Source organism: Nylanderia fulva, unplaced genomic scaffold (assembly GCF_048542155.1).
Source record: "Nylanderia fulva isolate GAGA-0341 unplaced genomic scaffold, ASM4854215v1 Scaffold3, whole genome shotgun sequence".
In the NCBI taxonomy this organism is placed as follows: Eukaryota; Metazoa; Arthropoda; class Insecta; order Hymenoptera; family Formicidae; genus Nylanderia; species Nylanderia fulva.
The window spans coordinates 4,447,890-4,470,064 of record NW_028190368.1 but is presented as its reverse complement, the minus strand read 5'-3'; the positions used below and the strand labels follow the sequence as shown (position 1 = coordinate 4,470,064).

Here is a 22,175-nt window from a genome sequence, read left to right as displayed (position 1 = left end):
ACTATGACTTATTATACTTTCAATATAATAATCGATTCAGTGCCACGTAAGAAAATTATTACAACAGTGTAATATTTTGTAACGCAATCTCTCGAATCATACTTCCGCATTTTCACCTCTGCGGTCTGGCATAGAGCCAACAAATCCTGGAAATCTCTAAAGGATTACTGCTGTGGTCGACTACGCTCTCACATGCAAGAATATCTTAAAGAAGTACGTGCAAGGAATGAACAAAGATTCAAACTGCACATTCAGCAATGTACAATTGTCCTGTCAAATAAGGACAATATTTATAATAAATGTCTTTTAATAATTTATCTTCACCAACATCAATTGCATAATGAGATTATTGATAAATACTTGGAGCAAATATAAAAAGAATCGACACAATTTAATATATATATAGATACACCAATTTCTGATTAATTGAGCATATAATAATACTACCTCAAAGATGAAATATTTACTTATTACACAGAAGTAAAAGAAGTAAGAGAAATATTTGGAAGAAAAATATATATAATAATAATATATGAATTTTAAATCGGCCAATAGAGCCCGCAAGCGCGACAAATTAATTCTTCGGAACTGTATCTCTTGGTTTGAGATTACTAAGTTCCATATATAAATTAATCTCGAACTTACATATGGAGAAACCATTAATTTTTCGCGCTTGGGCTCTATTGGCCGATTTAAAATTCATATATTATTATTATTATTAATATTGAGAGCCGACATATATTTCTTATCTGAAAAATATATATGTGTATGTGTGTATTAACTTGCTTCCCTTAACGGGCACATCCTTCGTTATACATATTACAAACCCTGATGTCTCGAAGCTAACGAGATACCGCAAGATCGTCCAGCGGTTATTTGCGCCGTTTCATTAATTCTAAAGTGCACCTCTCGACAAAGCAGGTAAAACGCTTTGTACATAAAATATCAAGTAATATGAAGAGAGCGTCTCCCCGAGTGCGCGTCCATCACGAACGTCATGCCGAACTCGTTTCAACTCCTTTTTATGTACACGATGCAGCAATCTCGCGGGAGCCAGTCGAGGGTTAAGTAGGTGCCAGGATGATACTAGGCGGCGCAGAACGAATGCTTCCGTCTGAGTAGGAGTCGGGCACGGATGAACGCCTGACGGTCTCTCCTCGGAGGATTTGGCGTCATCCCGAATGCGAAATGTGACGTCGCACATATTCAGCCGTCTTCCTCGCCACGTCCCAAATCGCCTGTCTGATCGTACACCCCTTTGTCACTTCCCCCAGAGACTTCTCTTTCCTTTCTTCTCTCTTATCGGAGACCGCTTACGCGTCTATCTCACGGATTTGCGCACTTCCACGGAACTGGATGAGACTCTCACGTGTCGTCAAAGTGGTTTTAGGCTTGTTCAACTCACGCAGGATTCTTTATCCTCGCGCATATCGGGGGAGAAAGAAGGATATAAACGGTTTTATGTAATATTTCAACTTGGAGGTGATTGTCAGTGAGATCAACGATGAGCTATTTGTAATTGAGGATTCAAAGATGTCGAGTATGGGATATATTTCTTATAAAATTTAAATGTCAAAAGGTCGAAAGGGTCGATTTTAACGAAAAAAATTCTGCAATGGAGAGAACGATTATTCAGTTGCACTCTGCAGATTTGATTCCGAAATTAATCACATACACAGCACAGAAGCGTGATGTAAAATAGTTCCGGTAAATTAAAACAGCTTTTTTATGCTTTAAATCAATATTTAAGGAATGTAAAGCAATTGTGAAAGTTATTTAAAACTAGATTAAAGCGAAATTAAACCTAATTTGGAAAATAATATTTGAACTTTTTTCGAAATACGTAGAGTATCGACTCGAGTATCAACATAAGGCGATATTTGAGATTTATCGTTTAAAAGTTACTCTTTGAGTTACCTAATTATTTATGATTCTCAAAACTTAAAATATAATATAAATTAAAGTACAAAAATTACTCACAAAATTTCATTTTATATATTCAAGATAAAAAGCCAAACGTAGACATTAGACGCAACAATGTTGTTATAAAATACTTCTCTATTTAAATTGAATGTATCGATCCTTTTCCTTTGGACCATCTTCAGCAAATTGACTAGGTAAGAAAAATTCGGATAGCTTGTATGTCCTGACCTCAGTGATATACAAACTGTATTGACCACTCAAATTTTTCTTAGTTCAACCTGCTAAAAAAGAAATAACGAAAACCACGTTCAATTTATAGAGAAGTATTTTATATGATTGTTGCGTCTATATATATAATTTCTGCTCTTGGCTCTTATTAGTGTATATCTATCTTAAATTTGTATTTATGTCGTTCCGATTAATTATTATTTTTCTATGTTTATATATGTTGCATTTAATATATTTATGCATACTTAACCCATTGCTCCTTTCAGAATTTTTTATCTCCATCCTCTTCGTCTTTCGCCCCAAAAGAATTACTCTTTCTCAAGTCGCGCTTTATATAAAAATATTCTTAATAAATGTATAAATTCACAAATATCTTAAACAATTATTCTTTATTTTTATTCGTAGGTTTTTATTATAAAAATAATTAAAATTTTAATTAGCCTCAATATCAATATGCTATGCATTAATTTATGTTAATTGAAACATAAATTTAGAAGTGTTTTATGCACTTAAATGTAATTACTATTGCGTAATGTTTCGACGCGTTTCTTCATGTTCCGATATTATTTTATAATATCCCCTCGTGTGTCTCCTCAGGGATTGTACACACCATGCTTCATTAAATGAGTGCGTATACTTGTCGTGGCACCAAACCGTGCATGATTCTATAGGATGCATAGGAACTCGCGTCGAGTATCATGCACCTCTGTGTGGAGCGTCCTCGAGGCATATCGGGTTTATAGATCGTGAAGTATCGATTCTGCTCGCTTCGATATGCGCAGTGTGTAAAAAGTTTCCCGACTGATAAAATCGCCCGAGTGTTACACGATCGATCGCAGAAAAGAGGGACGCACACTTTTTTCTTCCCTTGTAGTACAACGCTTGTAAAAAAATACGCGAAAAACACAAACACGTGATATATATATATATATATATATATATATTCCGACATAATGCGCAATTGTATATATCCCTCTTTCTCGATTATTCACGCAACGCTTCACTATTGAAATAACTTTTCATATTGGGAAATATTAAATTCGATAATGACTTACCTATTTATCGGTAATTATGAAATGTAAACAATTTATTGTTTATTATCGACATTGCGATTAAACGCAAACTTTAAACAGCAATGGCTTAATAATTTTCCCTGACATTAAATGATCATAATATTGGAATACAAATTAGATTTTATGTATTATCCTCTCTTTCTTCACTGAAAAGTCAATTTTATGTGTAATTTATCACTCTCTAGTATTATTTTTTATTATATTCTTCTGCCTCGTTAGTTCTTTATTATCCCATTGTGAAAAACCACAGAAAAAATATTTGTGTTACTTACAATTATATAAATTTTTCTGTATTTTTAATTAGCAAATAATGAGCAAGTGTTATTAATTAATTAATTATAGCGCTGTGATTTCATAATAAACATTATCTGTATTCCACAAGATTACACATTTTATGTACGCAAATGTGAAGCTAATCGAGATTTATTTAAGATTGTTGCAACCGGTTGCAATGATGACTATCTTTTGTATGAATCTTTGCAATTTGCAAGTGCAATTAATATGGATAAAATTGCTAATATTAAATCGTATGCACCGAAAACGTTGTACGATTGCATATGCTAATGTTCCATATGCGCAAACGGAGTGTACAAACAACGGATATCTAAGCGTCTAAATGTGCGTCATTTCCTGAAATCTCTCTTTCTCTTTCTTTGTCTATGATAATTTTTCTCATAAATTCTTGTCCCATACGCTTATCTCCTCAGAAAGATTGTAAGGAGGCGATTTATCTTGACTCACGTCATCGTATTTCTTTTTCGGAAATAGTGTAGGTAATGATCGTCACATGACGTCATGGAAGACGCCACATTTCCTTCACTACCGTTATTAAAATAAGATTAAGGAACATTAGAAATGTTAATGTCATCATTACAATGAACATTATCTGATAACAATTTGTGTTAAAATAATTACAATTTATTTTATGTTAATTAAAATTTGAGAGAATATTATAAATAATTGTTAAAGAATTTGTGTAAAAACTCAATATCTTTTTCACTAAGACTCATGTTTCTTAATAACGAAAAATTGTTGCAAGGAATAATGTTCTGAAATTTTATTACCGGGACAAATTAATGCAAGTGTCGCCGATTCCCGGAATGTTCTCTCTATCTCTTATGAATTACATTTTGATCTAATCTAAATAAAGTTCATAATTTTCCAGAGAATCCAAAATGTCAGTCTCAGAAACAGACGCGCGCGCATACATGCAATCTCTAGAGAATGCACCTTGTGTAACAAAGCAGTTTACACATGGGATGCGACTGGGAAGTCATCTCCTCGGAAAGCTCCATTATACAGAGGAGTTTTTGCAGCTGCTATTTGATACGTTTTACAAGAAAAAATTTTGATACGGTTCTTGACCTGTTTTCGTAATTGCTTACACGTGTGTCTCCGAATTAAATGTTTTCTTGCGTTCATTCGACAGATTATATGAGGTAATGTGGATAAGAGAAAGAAATAATAAGATCGTCGTTTTTCCTAACGGATCTCGGTGTTAGATACGCTTGCAATTTCGCGAGCATATATATACTATACTATATGTTGGCTACGAACCATAAAGATTGCTGCGCAAGACATTCTTGGAGAATTTATTTATGAAAAATATATAAACCATCAGTGCGCAAGGAAGTAGGGTTGCAGTAACATTGCACCAAGTGTGCAAGAATGAACGCAAATAAAGCGAGAGACATGCACATATATGTATGTGTGTGTGTCTGCGAGCAAGAAGTGAACGAGAGCGGAAATAAGGGGCGCGAAGAGAGTAAATAGCGTGAAGAGAGGAAGAAAGAGGGTGGCATCGAACGCGAAGCGAAGGGACGAAAGAGCGAGAACTGGATAAGAGTATGACCCACATTTGGCCTACGGGTCACAGTAGACTGAGCTATTGATTCAGTTCGCTCTTAAACACAGCCTCCGCTCAATTCGTTTGACCTCTTCAATTTCTCTCTTTCTCTTTCGATAATTGCGATAATTTCTTCGTTCAACATACACAGAGTCTTAATGCCGTTTGAATTGATAATTATATTCCGTCTAAAGAATTACGTATTAATGAAATAATTTTAATATATAATTCTTTAAAACGAAAATAATCGCGAAAAACTCTTTTTGTCGAATTCTTCATTTTTCTCTATACTATTTTCACAGACAATCACTCCCAGTTTAATAAACTCTTTTGTCGCGCATGTATTTTTGGTATAAATTAATGGATTTTATTAATTAATATTTTATAATAAAAATAGATTGCAATTCGAATCTTTTTAAAGACGTTCAAATAATAAAGTCACAATTATAACAACAATCATATTTAATTTCTTAAAATTGGAGTATTTAATAAACATTTTTAACAATGCGTATTTCATCATATTAATTAACACTGTATGTGTGTGTGTAACATTATAGATTGATATATATATATATATATGTGTGTGTAAAGAAAGAATGCTGTCATCGATGACAAAACTCGCCCTATTCGTGCATCCTCACGCGCGCATGTGAAATTCAGTTTTCGTGAGCACAGTAGAGGGCAAAAAGTCACGTTCGTCTATCTCCGGCTTTTCTTTCCAAGCAGGGACGGTACTTTCGAAGGGATCGAGAGAGATTAAATATTCAGCCAGATCCATTCGATCGTTTCGCAAGAGTTTGGCGAACGCTTGATTCTCACGCTACTCATTTCGGAGGGAAGTTACTTTTGACGGCGGAGAGAAAAATAGTTTTCGCTCCTTCTCCCTCTTTTTTTAATACTCTATCCGCCGAAAATTTGTCACTTCCGTTTGGCACTTTGGCACACTCGGTCCACGCGAAAATCTTTCCACGAGAACCGTCGACCGTAGCGCGTCCTGCGCTTCGTGCCACACTGCAATTGAACCACTTAGCTACTTTGCGAACGTTGTACTGCTAACCACCTGACGTGTTCCAAATTAAATAGAGAAAAAAAAACCGTCCTCCCTCCCACGGAAAGTTTAACTCTCGCGGAGCAAGCCGTTCCGTAAAAATAAAGCTTATTAACGCTAGACTCTCCTTCTTCGCGCTGCCTCCCGAAATGGTTAGAAAAATAACGCCAAGTTTCTTCGCCGTTAAAAACTGGTACCTTTAGACTATTCGTTTAATAATGTTACTATAAACTTTTGGGGCGGACTCGGAAAATGCATATACCCTATTTGAGCGGCAATTCTTGTTCCTTTCATTTTTAATACACTTTCTTCGCGCTTCCCTTTCTTAATAACCTACTAATTTTTTATCACATCGAAGAAATCATCACAAGGATGTGCTATAAAAAGTTATCTTTTTCTTTTTGATATATTTACATCTATTTATAAACGCTGTTGTTTGCGTCATAAAAATTATGTATAAAAATATGTGTATTATTAGAAATGCTATGTGCAAGTAATCTAATAATGCTCGGTTTTATAATACATATATGTTTCGTAAAAATAAAAATTATAAATAGGTGCTTTGCAAATTCAATTCCCTACATTGATATTGTATATAAACATTTACGCTTGTTTGTACACGAGATACTTCTAAATAATAGATTCAAGTTGCATTTGCAGGTAATAATAACAAAGGCAGTGTTTATATTGTAGAAGCAATAGCGACCTCCGCTAAAATAAACAATGCCCCGTTAAAACAAGATTTCAACCAACAAACTAACATTCCGTACAATTCACGGAACGTAATATGCCACGCTATTTATATTATATAAACTGTATGCGTCATAAACATGATAAACAATATCAAAGTAATATGCTTTGGATAGCGTGTATAAATAACGCACGCGGTCAATTTTCGCGTATAGCGCGGGCTATAGCGCGAAGGCTTGTAACAGCGATGTTACAGCATCAGAGCCCCTGTAACGTAACGTAACCTGTCGTTCCGCGTAACGCGCGAGCGTTAACGTAACTCCCGCCGCGTCGGGGAAATTCAATTACGAGATAAAACTCGAGCGAGGATTTATCGCGCGATGGCTCAGGGAAGGCGGATTATTCGTAAAATAAACTCGTAAACGTACCGACACGACGACAAGCGCGCGAAATCACGCATACATCAGCGGCCGGGGCCACTTTGACGCTACAATTATAATGAATCAGTTTGCAAATGGACGTAGCGATAGAAACGCGCGGTCCAGATAATCGATAGGTTTGCCGTTGCCGATCGCTCGAATATCTACCAACATCGCTATGCGTCGAAATTCCCGAGAGGGAAAAGGTGAGGGTGGAAGGCCCACACACATATATATCTCAATCAGTCGAGTATTTTCCCGTGTGCGGCCAACTGACAATTGTACACATGTATTTGCTAATTTGTGTTAATTAATACTTTGAACAAATTATTGCGATATTTATTACGATATTGTGAAAAAGCATTTCTTGTTTAGATACTCGATTTAAAAAATTGGAGTTTCAAAACTGTTGAATAATATATTTTATATAAAATTGTAAACGATAATTTCTTAATAATAATTATTAAAATAAAATTATCATAATATATGCATGTACACATGTATTTGCTAATTTTTGTTAATTAATAATTTGAACAAATTATTGCGATATTGTGAAAAAGCATTTCTTGTTTAGATACTCGATTTAAAAAATTGGAGTTTCAAAACTGTTGAATAATATATTTTATATAAAATTGTAAACGATAATTTTTTAATAATAATTAATAAAATAAAATTATCATAATATATGCATGTACACATGTATTTGCTAATTTTTGTTAATTAATAATTTGAACAAATTATTGCGATATTTATTACGATATTGTGAAAAAGCATTTCTTGTTTAGATACTCGATTTAAAAAATTGGAATTTCAAAACTGTTGAATAATATATTTCATATAAAATTGTAAACGATAATTTCTTAATAATAATTATTAAAATAAAATTATCATAATATATGCATGTACACATGTATTTGCTAATTTTTGTTAATTAATAATTTGAACAAATTATTGCGATATTGTGAAAAAGCATTTCTTGTTTAGATACTCGATTTAAAAAATTGGAATTTCAAAACTGTTGAATAATATATTTCATATAAAATTGTAAACGATAATTTCTTAATAATAATTAATCAAATAAAATTATCATAATATATGCATGTACACATGTATTTGCTAATTTGTGTTAATTAATAATTTGAACAAATTATTGCGATATTTATTACGATATTGTGAAAAAGCATTTCTTGTTTAGATACTCGATTTAAAAAATTGGAGTTTCAAAACTGTTGAATAATATATTTTATATAAAATTGTAAACGATAATTTCTTAATAATAATTATTAAAATAAAATTATCATAATATATGCATGTACACATGTATTTGCTAATTTTTGTTAATTAATAATTTGAACAAATTATTGCGATATTGTGAAAAAGCATTTCTTGTTTAGATACTCGATTTAAAAAATTGGAGTTTCAAAACTGTTGAATAATATATTTTATATAAAATTGTAAACGATAATTTTTTAATAATAATTAATAAAATAAAATTATCATAATATATGCATGTACACATGTATTTGCTAATTTTTGTTAATTAATAATTTGAACAAATTATTGCGATATTTATTACGATATTGTGAAAAAAGCATTTCTTGTTTAGATACTCGATTTAAAAAATTGGAATTTCAAAACTGTTGAATAATATATTTCATATAAAATTGTAAACGATAATTTCTTAATAATAATTATTAAAATAAAATTATCATAATATATGCATGTACACATGTATTTGCTAATTTTTGTTAATTAATAATTTGAACAAATTATTGCGATATTGTGAAAAAGCATTTCTTGTTTAGATACTCGATTTAAAAAATTGGAATTTCAAAACTGTTGAATAATATATTTCATATAAAATTGTAAACGATAATTTCTTAATAATAATTAATCAAATAAAATTATCATAATATATGCATGTACACATGTATTTGCTAATTTGTGTTAATTAATAATTTGAACAAATTATTGCGATATTTATTACGATATTGTGAAAAAAGCATTTCTTGTTTAGATACTTGATTTAAAAAATTGGAGTTTCAAAACTGTTGAATAATATATTTTATATAAAATTGTAAACGATAATTTCTTAATAATAATTAATAAAATAAAATTATCATAATATATGCATGTACACATGTATTTGCTAATTTGTGTTAATTAATAATTTGAACAAATTATTGCGATATTTATTACGATATTGTGAAAAAAGCATTTCTTGTTTAGATACTCGATTTAAAAAATTGGAATTTCAAAACTGTTGAATAATATATTTCATATAAAATTGTAAACGATAATTTCTTAATAATAATTAATAAAATAAAATTATTATAATATATGCATGTATATATGTATGTATAATATATGTATTCTGTTTATTAGTTAAGATTCTAAAAGAAAATAAAAACTGTGTGCATATTTTAAAATTTCTAGTTTTAATTTTGTAAACTTAAACGTACGCAAAAATAAAGTATTAAAAATTAAAAGATCGTGAAAAATAAATATTGTGTTATTAAAAGTTAATAAAAATTTTGAGAATAAAAGAGTGAATTTTTAGGAGCCTTGCGATCATGCCACGTGCGGTTATGCAACAATTCGTCACTGTCCATTGACTTCAATTACCGGGCTGAAAATATTTGCGCGCCCGGCTATCGGCAAATTTGCCGTTAGATCGATACAGTTATTCTCCAACCGCGAAAAATGTGATACTCGTAAAATAAAATCCGGTCGTTTTCAAACTAAATTGTTCTTAACGTCTAGCTTTTAAAGTGGAAACATAAGTGTAAAGTTTGATCCCTTCGACTTGCAAAATTTGATTTGTAAAATAGGATATGCGAACGGTAAACTCTTGTAAACGTTATCGTCTATACTCTATAAACCTAATCGGTTTATCTATATTTTTTATATTTTGATAACGTAGAGAATGTGTGAACGTGCGGCAAAAAACATTTTGAACCAACTCCAATTTATAGTATTATTTAGATAAAAAATATTTTACAAACTTTTAATTTTTTTCTTAATAAAAATGTAAAAGAAATTTTACTTGTTGCAATTTTTCAATAATGTCCGTATAATAGTGTTTACAATTAAATTATGTTCAAATCAACATTTATTTATTTATTAGTTGGAAAAGATTAATGTTTTCCTGTTTAAATAAATAGTTTATAATAAAGATTTTTATATTATAATTTGATAGCTTATTAAGAATATATTTCTAGATATATTTTTGAATTACTCTCTCACAGTTTGATTCTTTAGTGATAGAAATTTCCATAGATATATGCGTATACAATAATATGATTCAGCATAATGCATATTCACATTTTAATTATTATAATACTGCGTATACGCAAATAAAACCACGATACACAGCGTCCACATCATGTTAACGAGGCGCCTTGATTAAAGCAACCGTCTGTTCCAATCAGCAGTATGAATTATTAATTCGTTCTCGCCGCAGCAATAATTACCAATTGGTTGATGAAACGTGATGATATTTGTGTCTTAGGAAAAATGCACATCCAAACAATTATATAGTATTTAATAATTGTTTATTATAAACTAATTTTTATATAATAATCTGTTAAGGTTATTAATTTCTTAAAATTTATAATTTTATTTATTATAAACTTACTTCGAAAAAAAAACTTATTAGCATCTATTGATAATGAAATGCTTTTTCTTTAAATATTTTATGCGGCAAAGGACCTATACAGGATGTCCGGTAACTAACGGACCAACGATCACAAATGGATTCTTTGGTCAATTTGGGAACGATTTTTCTTCAGCGAAAATGTCGAAAAAGGTCATCATTTTTTACAACTTTCCAATATTTGTCATTATGTATTTTTATAACTAAGCCTCGAATTAAAATTTTATTATAGTAAACTCTACCTGAAATTAACTGAAGAATGTAATTATGTTAGACTTTTAACTCCACAACGTTTAGTTTTCAAAAAACCCATTTTTTTCAATCGCTTATAACTCGAAAATGATTGACTTCTCAACATTTTTGCTAAGAAAAAATCGTCTCCAAATTGGCCAGAGAATCCGCCCTTAATCATTGGTCCGTTACCGGACACCCTGTATATTCGAATGCACGAAATTCTTGGTACCACCCAGTGAGAAGGCGACATTCAACCTTCGATTAAACGGACGTTCTCGAACACGCTCGGGATCATCGGGAAGTAAAGCATATAAACTCGCTTTTGCCAGGCAATGTGTACGACGTTCACGTACTGGCGGCTCGATCACGAGCGATTTGCGGAGGATGCAAGCAGCAGCGGGAGGAATAATCAGCGCGATGCCAGTAGTAATTAGTAGCTCGTGCGACGCTGCGGAAATTACCACGGGCGGCCGGCTTCGAGAACCGAGGCTGGAAGCACGAAATATCTATACATACAGTCATTATCGCGATCGTTTACATCGTTTGAAACGACGATGCCGCATAAAGTACGACTTCGATACGTGCAAACTTGCAAACGCGAGTCGAACGATCTGAGTTGAAGTTATTAGGTATACGTCTCGACATTTATCTCGACGATTTATCTCGTCGGAATCGATAGTACATTTTTTTTATCGAAAAAAGTGACATTAATCTAATTACGTAATGTTTTCGAAAGAGCAAGATTCATTTTTTCTCTTTCTCAGCCATCCTTTACCTTCCCTCGCTTTTACTCTCTTCATCGACATGCACCTCTTCTTCGCCATTGTTAAAGGAGATTGAAAACGTGTTTCTTTTATCTCCCCTATAAATCGCGTACACTATCGTATCGGGTATCTTTGACCAGATTACAGTTTTCTTTTGGATATTCCTGATAACGACGTTTCACGATTATCGGACAGATTGCACAAAATGGCGGTTTAATGACGCGTCCATCTTTGAAATGACATAAAATGTTTTGACATAAGATCAAATTAAATGGCTCTTCTTTTCCTGTTCTATTCTCGTTTGTTAATGCATTGCGGAAGAATCGCTTCTAAATATTTAGCTATAAATTCATATATTTTTATATCGCGGTTTAAAGTTTACCTTGCTAAGTTTTTCAACACTTTTTTTACCATTTTTTTTTATCAGCTTGTTTGTTTAAAAATCGTTGCAAAACGATTTTTACAAAACATCGCTTCGCGATGTCTATCACGTATGATTTTTGTCTTTCGGTTATTCACAATACCTGATATCTTTTTTTATAAACAAAATATTCACGTTATTTTTGCATCTTTCGCAAAAAATCAAAAAAATCAAAAAAATATTCTTTGCTGCAAAAATTGAATTAGGTAGGATGTTGCGATATTTATGCGCTACGAAGTTTTAAATGAGCTTTTTAACGCTCCGTTAAAACATATTAAAAGAAGCGAACTTTTTTTTTTTCACGATTATTTTATAATGGCGCCGCTGAGACACGGACTTTTAACCCCGTACTCCTCCCTCTACCGGTCTGTAATATTCAATAGATAATTCAATCTCGTGACCTGGATTTTCATTTCGCTGGAGATCGACCTTGCGCTATACCATCGTTACCGGATAATCCACGTGATTAGCGGCAATTGGAATCTTCTCGCACTTCAGAGCATCAGGAATTATTTCTCGTGCCCCCGTTATGCGCAGTTTATTTTCATTAGCACAGAATGCGATCCTTTCCCTCCGTCATTATACATATATATATATCTATATTGCGCGCGGACTTCTAGCCGTTGCAATATTAATCACCACCAACACAATAATAAGGTGCTATCTCATAACATCGATTTCGACGCTATTATAATATATGCATGTGTCATGTCTCTCATTAAAATGCAATGGATAATTTGTACATAATTTTAAAATAGTTATATGTATTATTACTATTATTTTTCAGAATTCTTGTAACGTGTTATACTTTACATAGTTGGTAAACTTTTTATAATTAATAACATTTTAATTGGTTGATAATTATTTTCTACAATGAAATGCATTTTTGTATGTAAACACGCAGACTTTTAATATACATCTCCATATAGAACCTTTAATTAAAAAAAAAAAAAAGAAGAAGTAAAGATGTATGTTACTAATAATATTGATATTTTTGCATAAGTATGTCCGATATTAATGGAAATATTATAACCAAGATTTCAATTATTACAAACATTTTATTATATTTTTACATATTTAACATTATATTTCTCAAATATATATTATATTGGTTTTTAAACCAAAACTTCAATCATGAAGCAATTATAAAGTGTAGGAATTCTCGTATATTGAGTAAGTATATAATTTATGGATGACCTATATACTAAATTTTTTATATACCGACATTTTAACAAGAGTTTTCAAATAAATGCGAATGCTCGATTAAAGTGTTACTGGTTTCCGATAAATATAAAAAGAGTTAGAGAGATGTATACAATGAAAAATATTTCTGGTCACTATTTCTCGATTACTATATTAAGCGAACGCTAAATTAACCACAAATCAAAAAAAAAAAACAAACCTCTATTAACTTTACATAAATCCTTATTTATGTACAGCAACTTTACCACATTTTATCAATAACTTTTCAATATATTCAACTTCATAATACCAGCAAACAGTTATATACGTATCTTCTGTTGAGCTTGTATCGTAGGGGAAAAAGAATATTTACAACGGTGTATGGAATACGTTATTTCCGCGTTTGTATGTAATATCGAACGGATAGCATGTTGTTGCCTTTGGTATACAAAACGGACACGCATCAATATTGACGATCTAGGAAGAAGAATTTAATTATACCAGGTACAAAAGAGCGATCGGTCATGATTGCCATCGCTGATGTCACGTCACTCTTGTCAGTATCCCGCGTGTGCGGATAACGCAGCGGCGTATTCATGAAGGGGTAGACCTTGGGTCTCCGTATCGTGTCCTTGACCACCATACACCCCGCCTGAATGATCGTTTTTCCCGGTGGTGTGCACTACAGCGTGAAATCCCTCCTTGTCCGCATGATAGCTGACGACCCGAAAAGTGCCACCTGGATCTTTTACGCTATATTCTCCAGTTACGCTGCCTCCTGTCAAAAGAAAGAAGTTTAGTAAGAAGACAAAAAGATTGCTATCTCTCAATTCTCACCCTTCTAGGTCGCGTGACAGGATGGTGAAACATAAAACACGGATGAAGATGCCATTAGTGTAACAATATCGACAGTTAGCTTTCAATTGTGAAATATCTCGTTCTTAACGAGTTTTTTTTTTTTCACGGTTCTATATCAAAAAATATATTTACCATGATGTCACATTGTTTAGCGGCTTCGCGGATAAACATTAAACATTGTACATATATATAAGATATTTGAGAATTAAAATAATTCTATATAGTAAAGTTTACTTAAATTGAAAACGCAGGTTAAGGTACTCTTACTTATTTAAACTTTTGATAAATATTTGTAGAATCTTTCACTTTCAATCGCCCGTATACAACTCGAAGAAATACAAGAAGCTAAATAGCATCAGCACTAAATAATAATGTTTCCATACTTTCGCTGAGGAAAAATTGACTCCAAACTTGGTCAAAAAATACACCTGTAAAGTTTGCTCACTTTTGGTAACTTTATACCTTTATACAGAAACTCCTGCACACAACTGCGATATCATACCGTCGCGCTGTTGACGCCAGTTTACGATTCTTCGAGTCAACTTCACGTTTCCAAGTGAGAAAACGTAGTTTCAACTGAAGAAGTGTCGCGGAATACATACACACACGCGCGATTCGCAATCGCACACATACAAACTCATATGTACACTCTAGGACGTGTTGGAGGGCGCGGACAGCCTTCGCGGAAATGCAATTTTCTTTTCACCCGTGGCAATTTTTGCCGACGTCAGCGCGTGGAAATCGGGTAAAGCGACGCCACAGGTAGCCCCCTACAAGTCCGTCCCGGAGAGTCCGTTTTGTCGTTTTCCCGCCGCGAAAGTCACGAAGGCGTAAAAGTGACCGACTCACCGTCCCTGGACTCCTTCTGGCCGTGAAAGTCGCCGGTGTGATGATCCTCGACGCCGTACGAGAACTCGTACTTGGGATGCGCCACGTAATCAACCGTGTAGGTACCATCGTGATGGTGATGTTCCTGCTGATGGTCCAGGCCGTGTAAATAATTGTGCTCGCCAAAGTGGTGCTCGTCGACGACGACGTGGGGCACTTTTATCTCGTATTCCGGGCCCTGCACCGGCCCGTGGAAGTGCATGTACGAACTCGCCACCGAGACGCGATGATGATCGTGGTGAGCGCCGCTGTCCAGCGGTATCACGCCGGTGATTGATCGATTGACCAGGGCGAGGCCGATGGTTAGCGCGACGTTGACCTATGACACAAGAAGTTTATGTCGCCGACCATCGTCGCGTCGCCGTCCCGGAGATTCACCTCCGGCACGGAATGGCACGCTCTCGATTCTCCACGATCGAGTTATCGATCATGGATGTAAATAGCGCATGTTACCGCATGAACCACCGAGTCAATTTATAGGTACGTAAGCGTCGTTTATATATTTATCGGATTATATTTATTAGCTTTTTGTTTTGTTTTGGATCTTCTTTCGCCTTGTTTTAAGGGAAAAATGTTTTCGAACAATTTTTTGGAATAATGTCGCGATGACGGGGAAAAATCGTTGAAAAATCGAGTGGAAAAAGGATTGTAATTTAAATATTTTTTTTTGCCTGTTCTAGTTAAATACTTTTTCATGTATACTGCGTGCATGTATATATATATATATATATATATATATATATATATATATATATATATATATGGCCAAATGAATTGGGACATTTCAAACTAGCAGAATGTTCGTTGAATCGAAATTGCGCTGAAATGTAACCGTGATCTATACGCAATCGATGTTGCCTGTGTATACAAACTCACTCAATGCCATGAGATGAAATGCCTCTAGAAATTTACGATATATCGACATATCTCTCTCGCGAGAGAAAAAGTTCGTCGGCCTCTCGTTTTTAATTACAGGGGTCCCGAGAGCCCGTCAATGTTCAACCCAACACGAACCGGTCCGATTGAAGTGGCTCGATTGAAAAGGCAGAATAAACGTGATAAAGAAAATGTTTCTTCGTTCTTTCTTGCTTTTACGTTTCATTGATCTCTATGTCTTCCTTATAATCGATTCACATTTTGACATTCGCATCTATTTAACTTATAGATAAACGGAACGTTAAAAAAAATCGTTACACCTCGTCCAACAAAATTAACTAAAAAATGTATCTATGATGTAAGCACAGCTATATTTGTATATAAATAATTCATAGATTGTTGAAAATAAATGCTCGAGAGATTTGAAATTTATTAATAATGCGAAAAATGAAACCGCGAATCATGAATTGTAAAGTTATTTTATGCAAATTTTGCCAAAACTGACAACATGAATAGACAATATTAGAACAATTGTTTATGCACGTACAACTTGCACCACTGCTTATGAATACATGTCCAAGTTAGGAATATAGTATAGTATATGCAAAAAGATAGAATATATGTATGTTAAGGTGCACTATGCAAGATTTTGCATACTTTGCTTTACGTAACTGTACAGTGTTATGTATACCGAATCATTAAATATTTATCACAGGAAACATGAATGTTATACTCATCATAATTTGTGCAAAATTTAAAGAAAATGTATAGTATATAAATATATTTAAGATAATTATTATTATTGCTATAATTAAATTTAAAAAAATAGTTTTTTATATCAATATTTTCCATACAGTACAGAACAAAATGTGAATTTGCTTCAAAAATATATAAAAGAAAACTATATTAATATGCATATACGTAGAAAAATAATAAAAACTTTAAATTAATAAGGAAAGAAAAACTATAAAAACTTATTGTTAAGAAAGAAGATCTGAAAATTAGTTAATCGCAAAAGAACGGTATTTAATTCAATTAAAAAAACCGTTTACCATAGATTAGAGAGAAATGTGCACTTTTTAATTTTCCTGTACATAGAGTTAAACCCCAGAATTTTAACTTTTTTGTAAAAACGTATATTCGCGACGCGACTTGGTTAAACAAATTAATTACATGAAGCAAACTTGAATGTTAAGGAACGCTTTAACTCCATCTTATATTCACGACATTGGTGTTGCTCGGGTTTCCGACGAACCGCGTAGAGAGCTACTTTTTCTTTTCTGTCTCATCTCGAATTATTTATTTCGTAAACCCTTGCGCGCGCCATTTACACCTTCGTAATTACGGGCAATTAAGAATCCGTCGCGCTTTTTGAGCTCTTATTCCCCTTTGAGAATTTCCCTCTTTGTGTGTTTTACTCTTTCCCTCTTACTACTGTCTTCCCTATCTGCGACTCTTTGTCCGAATGTCTCGGAATGGTTCTTTTAACGAGCACTTTCTCCGCGCCGCGTCACTTTTCCTCTTCCTTCGCGATGAGTTTCGACACTCTACCTTGAAAGTCATCTCCACCATTACGATATTTCAGGCGGCCAGATGAGAACTGCAACTTACCAGCGTATTTTCTAGGCTTTTATACACCGGCTCGCTCTGCTTACACGCGGCCACGCATACATATGTGCGTACATCCGCGCCCGGTTCCGGTTCCGACACGAATACAGATGCTGGATGAAGATACACTTCCGAGAGAGTTAGACAAATGTCACATAGAGGTGGTCAAGAATACAAATTTCGAGCACAAATATAAATAATAATCAATTGAATAATAAACATGAACATATTATATAAACATAATTTCATTTGCACATAGAATGATCTAAAGAAAGAAACCGAGGAAATCGAACGGTACGACTGAGAATGAACAAAAATAGCTAATACAGATGCATTTATAAATGTGTATTAAAATTATGAAATCTTCAATGTAAGTAAATTTTTAAAGAACTTAAGGATAAAATATAAAGATAGCTTTTATTATTTAAACCTAAATTTTAGCATGGATAGAGCATGGAATTATTTGATTTAAAATAAACGTCTTTAATATATATCATCTTTCACATCAACGCAAATTTGTAATATTTATTAATTATAGCTTATAATAATTCTTAGCATTATGCGCGCACATGCAAGAGAAAAGAATAATAATTATTAAGACAGAAAAATATTATTTTGGATTATTTTAGAAAAATAATGAATGATTATAATGTAATAATAAAATGTTTATATTTTTATAGCAATATATCTTTAGAGAACTTATTTAATTAAAATGTTATCATTTTTAAAGATATTCAAAATATATATCTCTTTTTCTCTATATTTTTAATGGAAACGCAATTTATCCTAAAAGTATCCTATTTAGAAGTAAAGTTAAATAAAATTTTTATTGACAGTTTTGTATTATATACGCTTTATATTTTACAAGAGCCGGAACGAGTTCCAAATGGCGATTTTCACGATGACTCGCAATGTCATAAAACCGATTACGTATTAATAGACAGCGCATCTTTACGTGTAGCATGCATTGAAAAATGATCCGAGAGATCGTATAAGATCACTTCCTTCCTCTCAGCCGGCGCCGCATCGAATGGCTTCCTTCTTCCCGTGAGATACACGATGCGATATTGCCGCGAGCTTTTCTCGACATCAAGACGCAATACTTGATTGGCTTGAGAGAATCAATTTTTATCTCTCAATTCAGAGCTTCATTTTAAACGAAAATCTTACTTCTCAAACTATCGAAAGATTATTTCAAAGAAAGATTAATAATAATAATACGTCGAGAATCAATATGGAAAAAGCATAATGATGGATGTACATATATAGAAATTATATTAAATTATATTATATAATTGAAAATATGTTTATCTGCGAATTATTATCAATATTGTAATTATGCACATATACATATAATATGTCGTTGTTATTTGGAACGATAATATACGAGATATAATTATTTTTCAATTTCTAAAATTAGTTAAAAGATTGTTTTGTGTAGATCATTTTTTTTTTTTTGTTAAAATCACCAAAATTTGCGAAAGAAATTGCGCGATATTTCTATATACATTTTGTTAGCTAAATATGACTATGAATATTGTACAATATTTGCGCATCGTTTTTGTACTTTGCAATATTCATTTATTTATTTATTTTTTTTTTGAAAAAGTAAATATTGAATTGTATAAAAAGTGTATTATCTGTCAAAACGTTTGCCTGATGATTTTCAAAGATATGTTAAAGTTCAAATTGCATAAAAATAATATTTCAATCCTCAAGTTAATCAGATTGTGTATTATTTATTAAAATCATTTTTCCTCATTCTGTCCAATAGCGTTCTTCTTTAAGATTATCTGGTTTGATGGAAACCCAAAGCGCCTTATACAAGACTCGTCTATTCGCGTGAAAAGCAATTCTTAAGCGCAGGTCCATTCACATAAGATTTCGTCTATAATGCTGTATTATACATCGAATAATAGCGACAATAAATAAATAATAACAACAATAAAAGCAGTAATCATTGAAAAAATTTTACTTTTTACAATATTAATGCAATAATTTCCGACAATTATGTTTTTCTAGTTTTATTTACTTCTTTATAAATATCGACAAAAGACTTACACAATAAGCCTCGTTCCTTTTTAATAATTCGTTTTTTATATTTTATATTAAAAAGAGCAACGTTATGCTGAAGTAGATTGACATAAAATCTTTTTTTTTTCTTTGTAGTTTAAAACGCACTCCGAGAGAGAGAGAGATACTGTGCTTTTACGAAACAGAATCAGCCTAAAGTTGGCTGGCGCTCGATAGAAGGCATCCTCTTTGCCTTCTTCGTTGTGAAACGATAAGAAATATCGCATCACTATGTATTACGGAAATTTCTTTCGTCTTTTCTGCATCGTAAGAGAGAGCGACACAAAATATATGACACTATTATATCTCAATTAAATTCATGCGCATCTTTCTTTGATTTTGTCAAAGTCTTCTATTAGCGTCAATAGTTAATTTATTTATAATTTATTAGAAATTTATTTATTGTAGTGTAAACCACAATATCACGTATATATGAAGGATATATATTCATGCACGATTTGTCTATTTGTAACAGTAAGTGATGCTACGTGTAAATTGCAAATCTGCGGCACAATTAATAAGCTATCGTTTATATAATATATATATTATATATATATATATATATATATATATATATATATATTTAAGTTAATAATACATGTATATCATTATAATAGTACAATATATATATTATTATTGTAAATGACCATTACCTCTACGACACGTAATTTGATTGGCGGGATTTATGGCGATGTCCAATAAGGATAGACGTTAACGATCGACCTCACCACATTTGATAACCCGATTAATGGATTGCGCTATGATAATGAACACGCGTAAAGGGAAATACAGGCCGCGTCAGCACTCGCCATACGTCGCTAATTGGATTTTCTTTTGTGAGCAGAGAAATTCTACGGGAAATACGTGTATTAAAGCCTTGTGCCGCTATTAACCATCCGACAAACCTTTGAAACGACACAAACCGCTGTTTCGACGTCGACGGGGAAACGATGATACGCTTGTTTCTTCGCTGAATATAAATGTGCTCCATTATGAGCGCGTACATACGGCACAAATTGCCGTGTCTTCGCATCAAACGATTATAAACGTATCGCACTTGTGCCCGCTCTTTGTATATTTCTCCGCATAATATTCTTGCTTCTCGACGAGCAAGTCGAACGCGATATTCTGTACGCGCAATGATAATCAACTAACCCTCCTCGACTTCATAGAGCACGAGGTAATAAAATTGACGTAAAGGAAGTGTCCCGGATCGCCGCAACAAAGGATGGTAATTGGAGCAATTTCGCGGTTTTGCAAATAAGCTCTCTTCACAGTTAATAAATAAGCAAATTAGAGAGAATTTTATTATATATAATGCGTTTCGGATTAAAATGGCCTAAAAGTAATAAACTGCGAGAAAATATACGCAAATGCGTTATGTCAATAAACATGCGGCTTAATACGTGCCTTTTGATATTTGACATTTCAAAATGTGTACAGAGAATACAAGCGTATTATTTCGCTCACTTTCCATTCTGTCATTTCTAAAAATCAAGCAACGTGGCGACGTCATGATGCCAAATATTATACATAAAAAATGATTGATCGTGTCATTCACGGCATATTGTCGAGATGCTACCAATTAACTTATCCTGAAATCTTCTGTCAAATATCTTCAATTAAAATATCTTTAAGATTGAAGTCTAAAAATCTAACGGTACCTTTCTTGTATAATCTAGATGTAAACTTTCTATTGATTATCTTTTTCTATTGATTTCCCTTCTCCGCTCTCTTTCTCTCTCTCTGTATAATATAAGTAGCGATATATTTGTATTTAAAAGTATTATAAACTTAAAAAATATAAATATATTAAAAGTACTAAACTGTAGAATAATTGTATTTTAAAGAGCTAATCTATTTACATTATAATAAATACATAAAAGTAAATAATACATTAATATTATCATATATAATATCATTTAGAATTAATCAATATATATATATATGATGTACTGATTAATATTATTTAAAAAAATATTATTTGAATTTGAATTATTAACACATAATTGTAATATGTTATTTACATATATTGTTTGCAAATATTGTAAATGCATATAGCTATGGCGTATTTATTTTTATTAAGCAATTTATTGAACTTGCGTACAATAAAGCAATTAGAATCACACAATTTTGCTTGTTGTTTTAAAGAATGAATTATTAATATTTGGGATGATTTAAATAATAAAGAGAAAAAGATTTTTTAAATATTAATTATTTTGAGTATTGCTATAAAAATGTTATTTTATATTTCTACCATAAATCAATGTAATTAACTTTTATTGTTATGCGGTAAATAACAGATTCATTTCATGATAAAAAATGTCAAATACATATAAATATGTCTTAGTTTTCGTTTTTTTTTTTTTTTTTATTCTATTTATCGCAT

The 22,175-nt window shown here is 32.3% G+C and overlaps 1 protein-coding gene across 2 annotated transcripts in view; it reads right to left on the bottom strand.

The window, feature by feature from the left end:
- Positions 1-13,398: 13,398 nt before the first annotated feature.
- Positions 13,399-22,175, bottom strand: part of LOC114929268 (uncharacterized) — a 38,916-nt gene continuing 30,139 nt past the window's right edge. Inside the window, exons 1-3 of one of the 2 annotated variants that reach the window (XM_029300780.2) lie at positions 17,657-17,872; positions 15,191-15,548; positions 13,399-14,261 (exon numbers count right to left, since the gene is read on the bottom strand). In XM_029300780.2, the coding sequence (XP_029156613.1) occupies positions 14,041-14,261; positions 15,191-15,548; positions 17,657-17,677 (600 nt within the window). In that variant the 5' untranslated portion in view covers positions 17,678-17,872 and the 3' untranslated portion in view covers positions 13,399-14,040. Of the gene's footprint in view, positions 14,262-15,190; positions 15,549-17,656; positions 17,873-22,175 lie in introns of those variants that run through there. The other variant, XR_014925052.1, reaches the window with a different exon arrangement.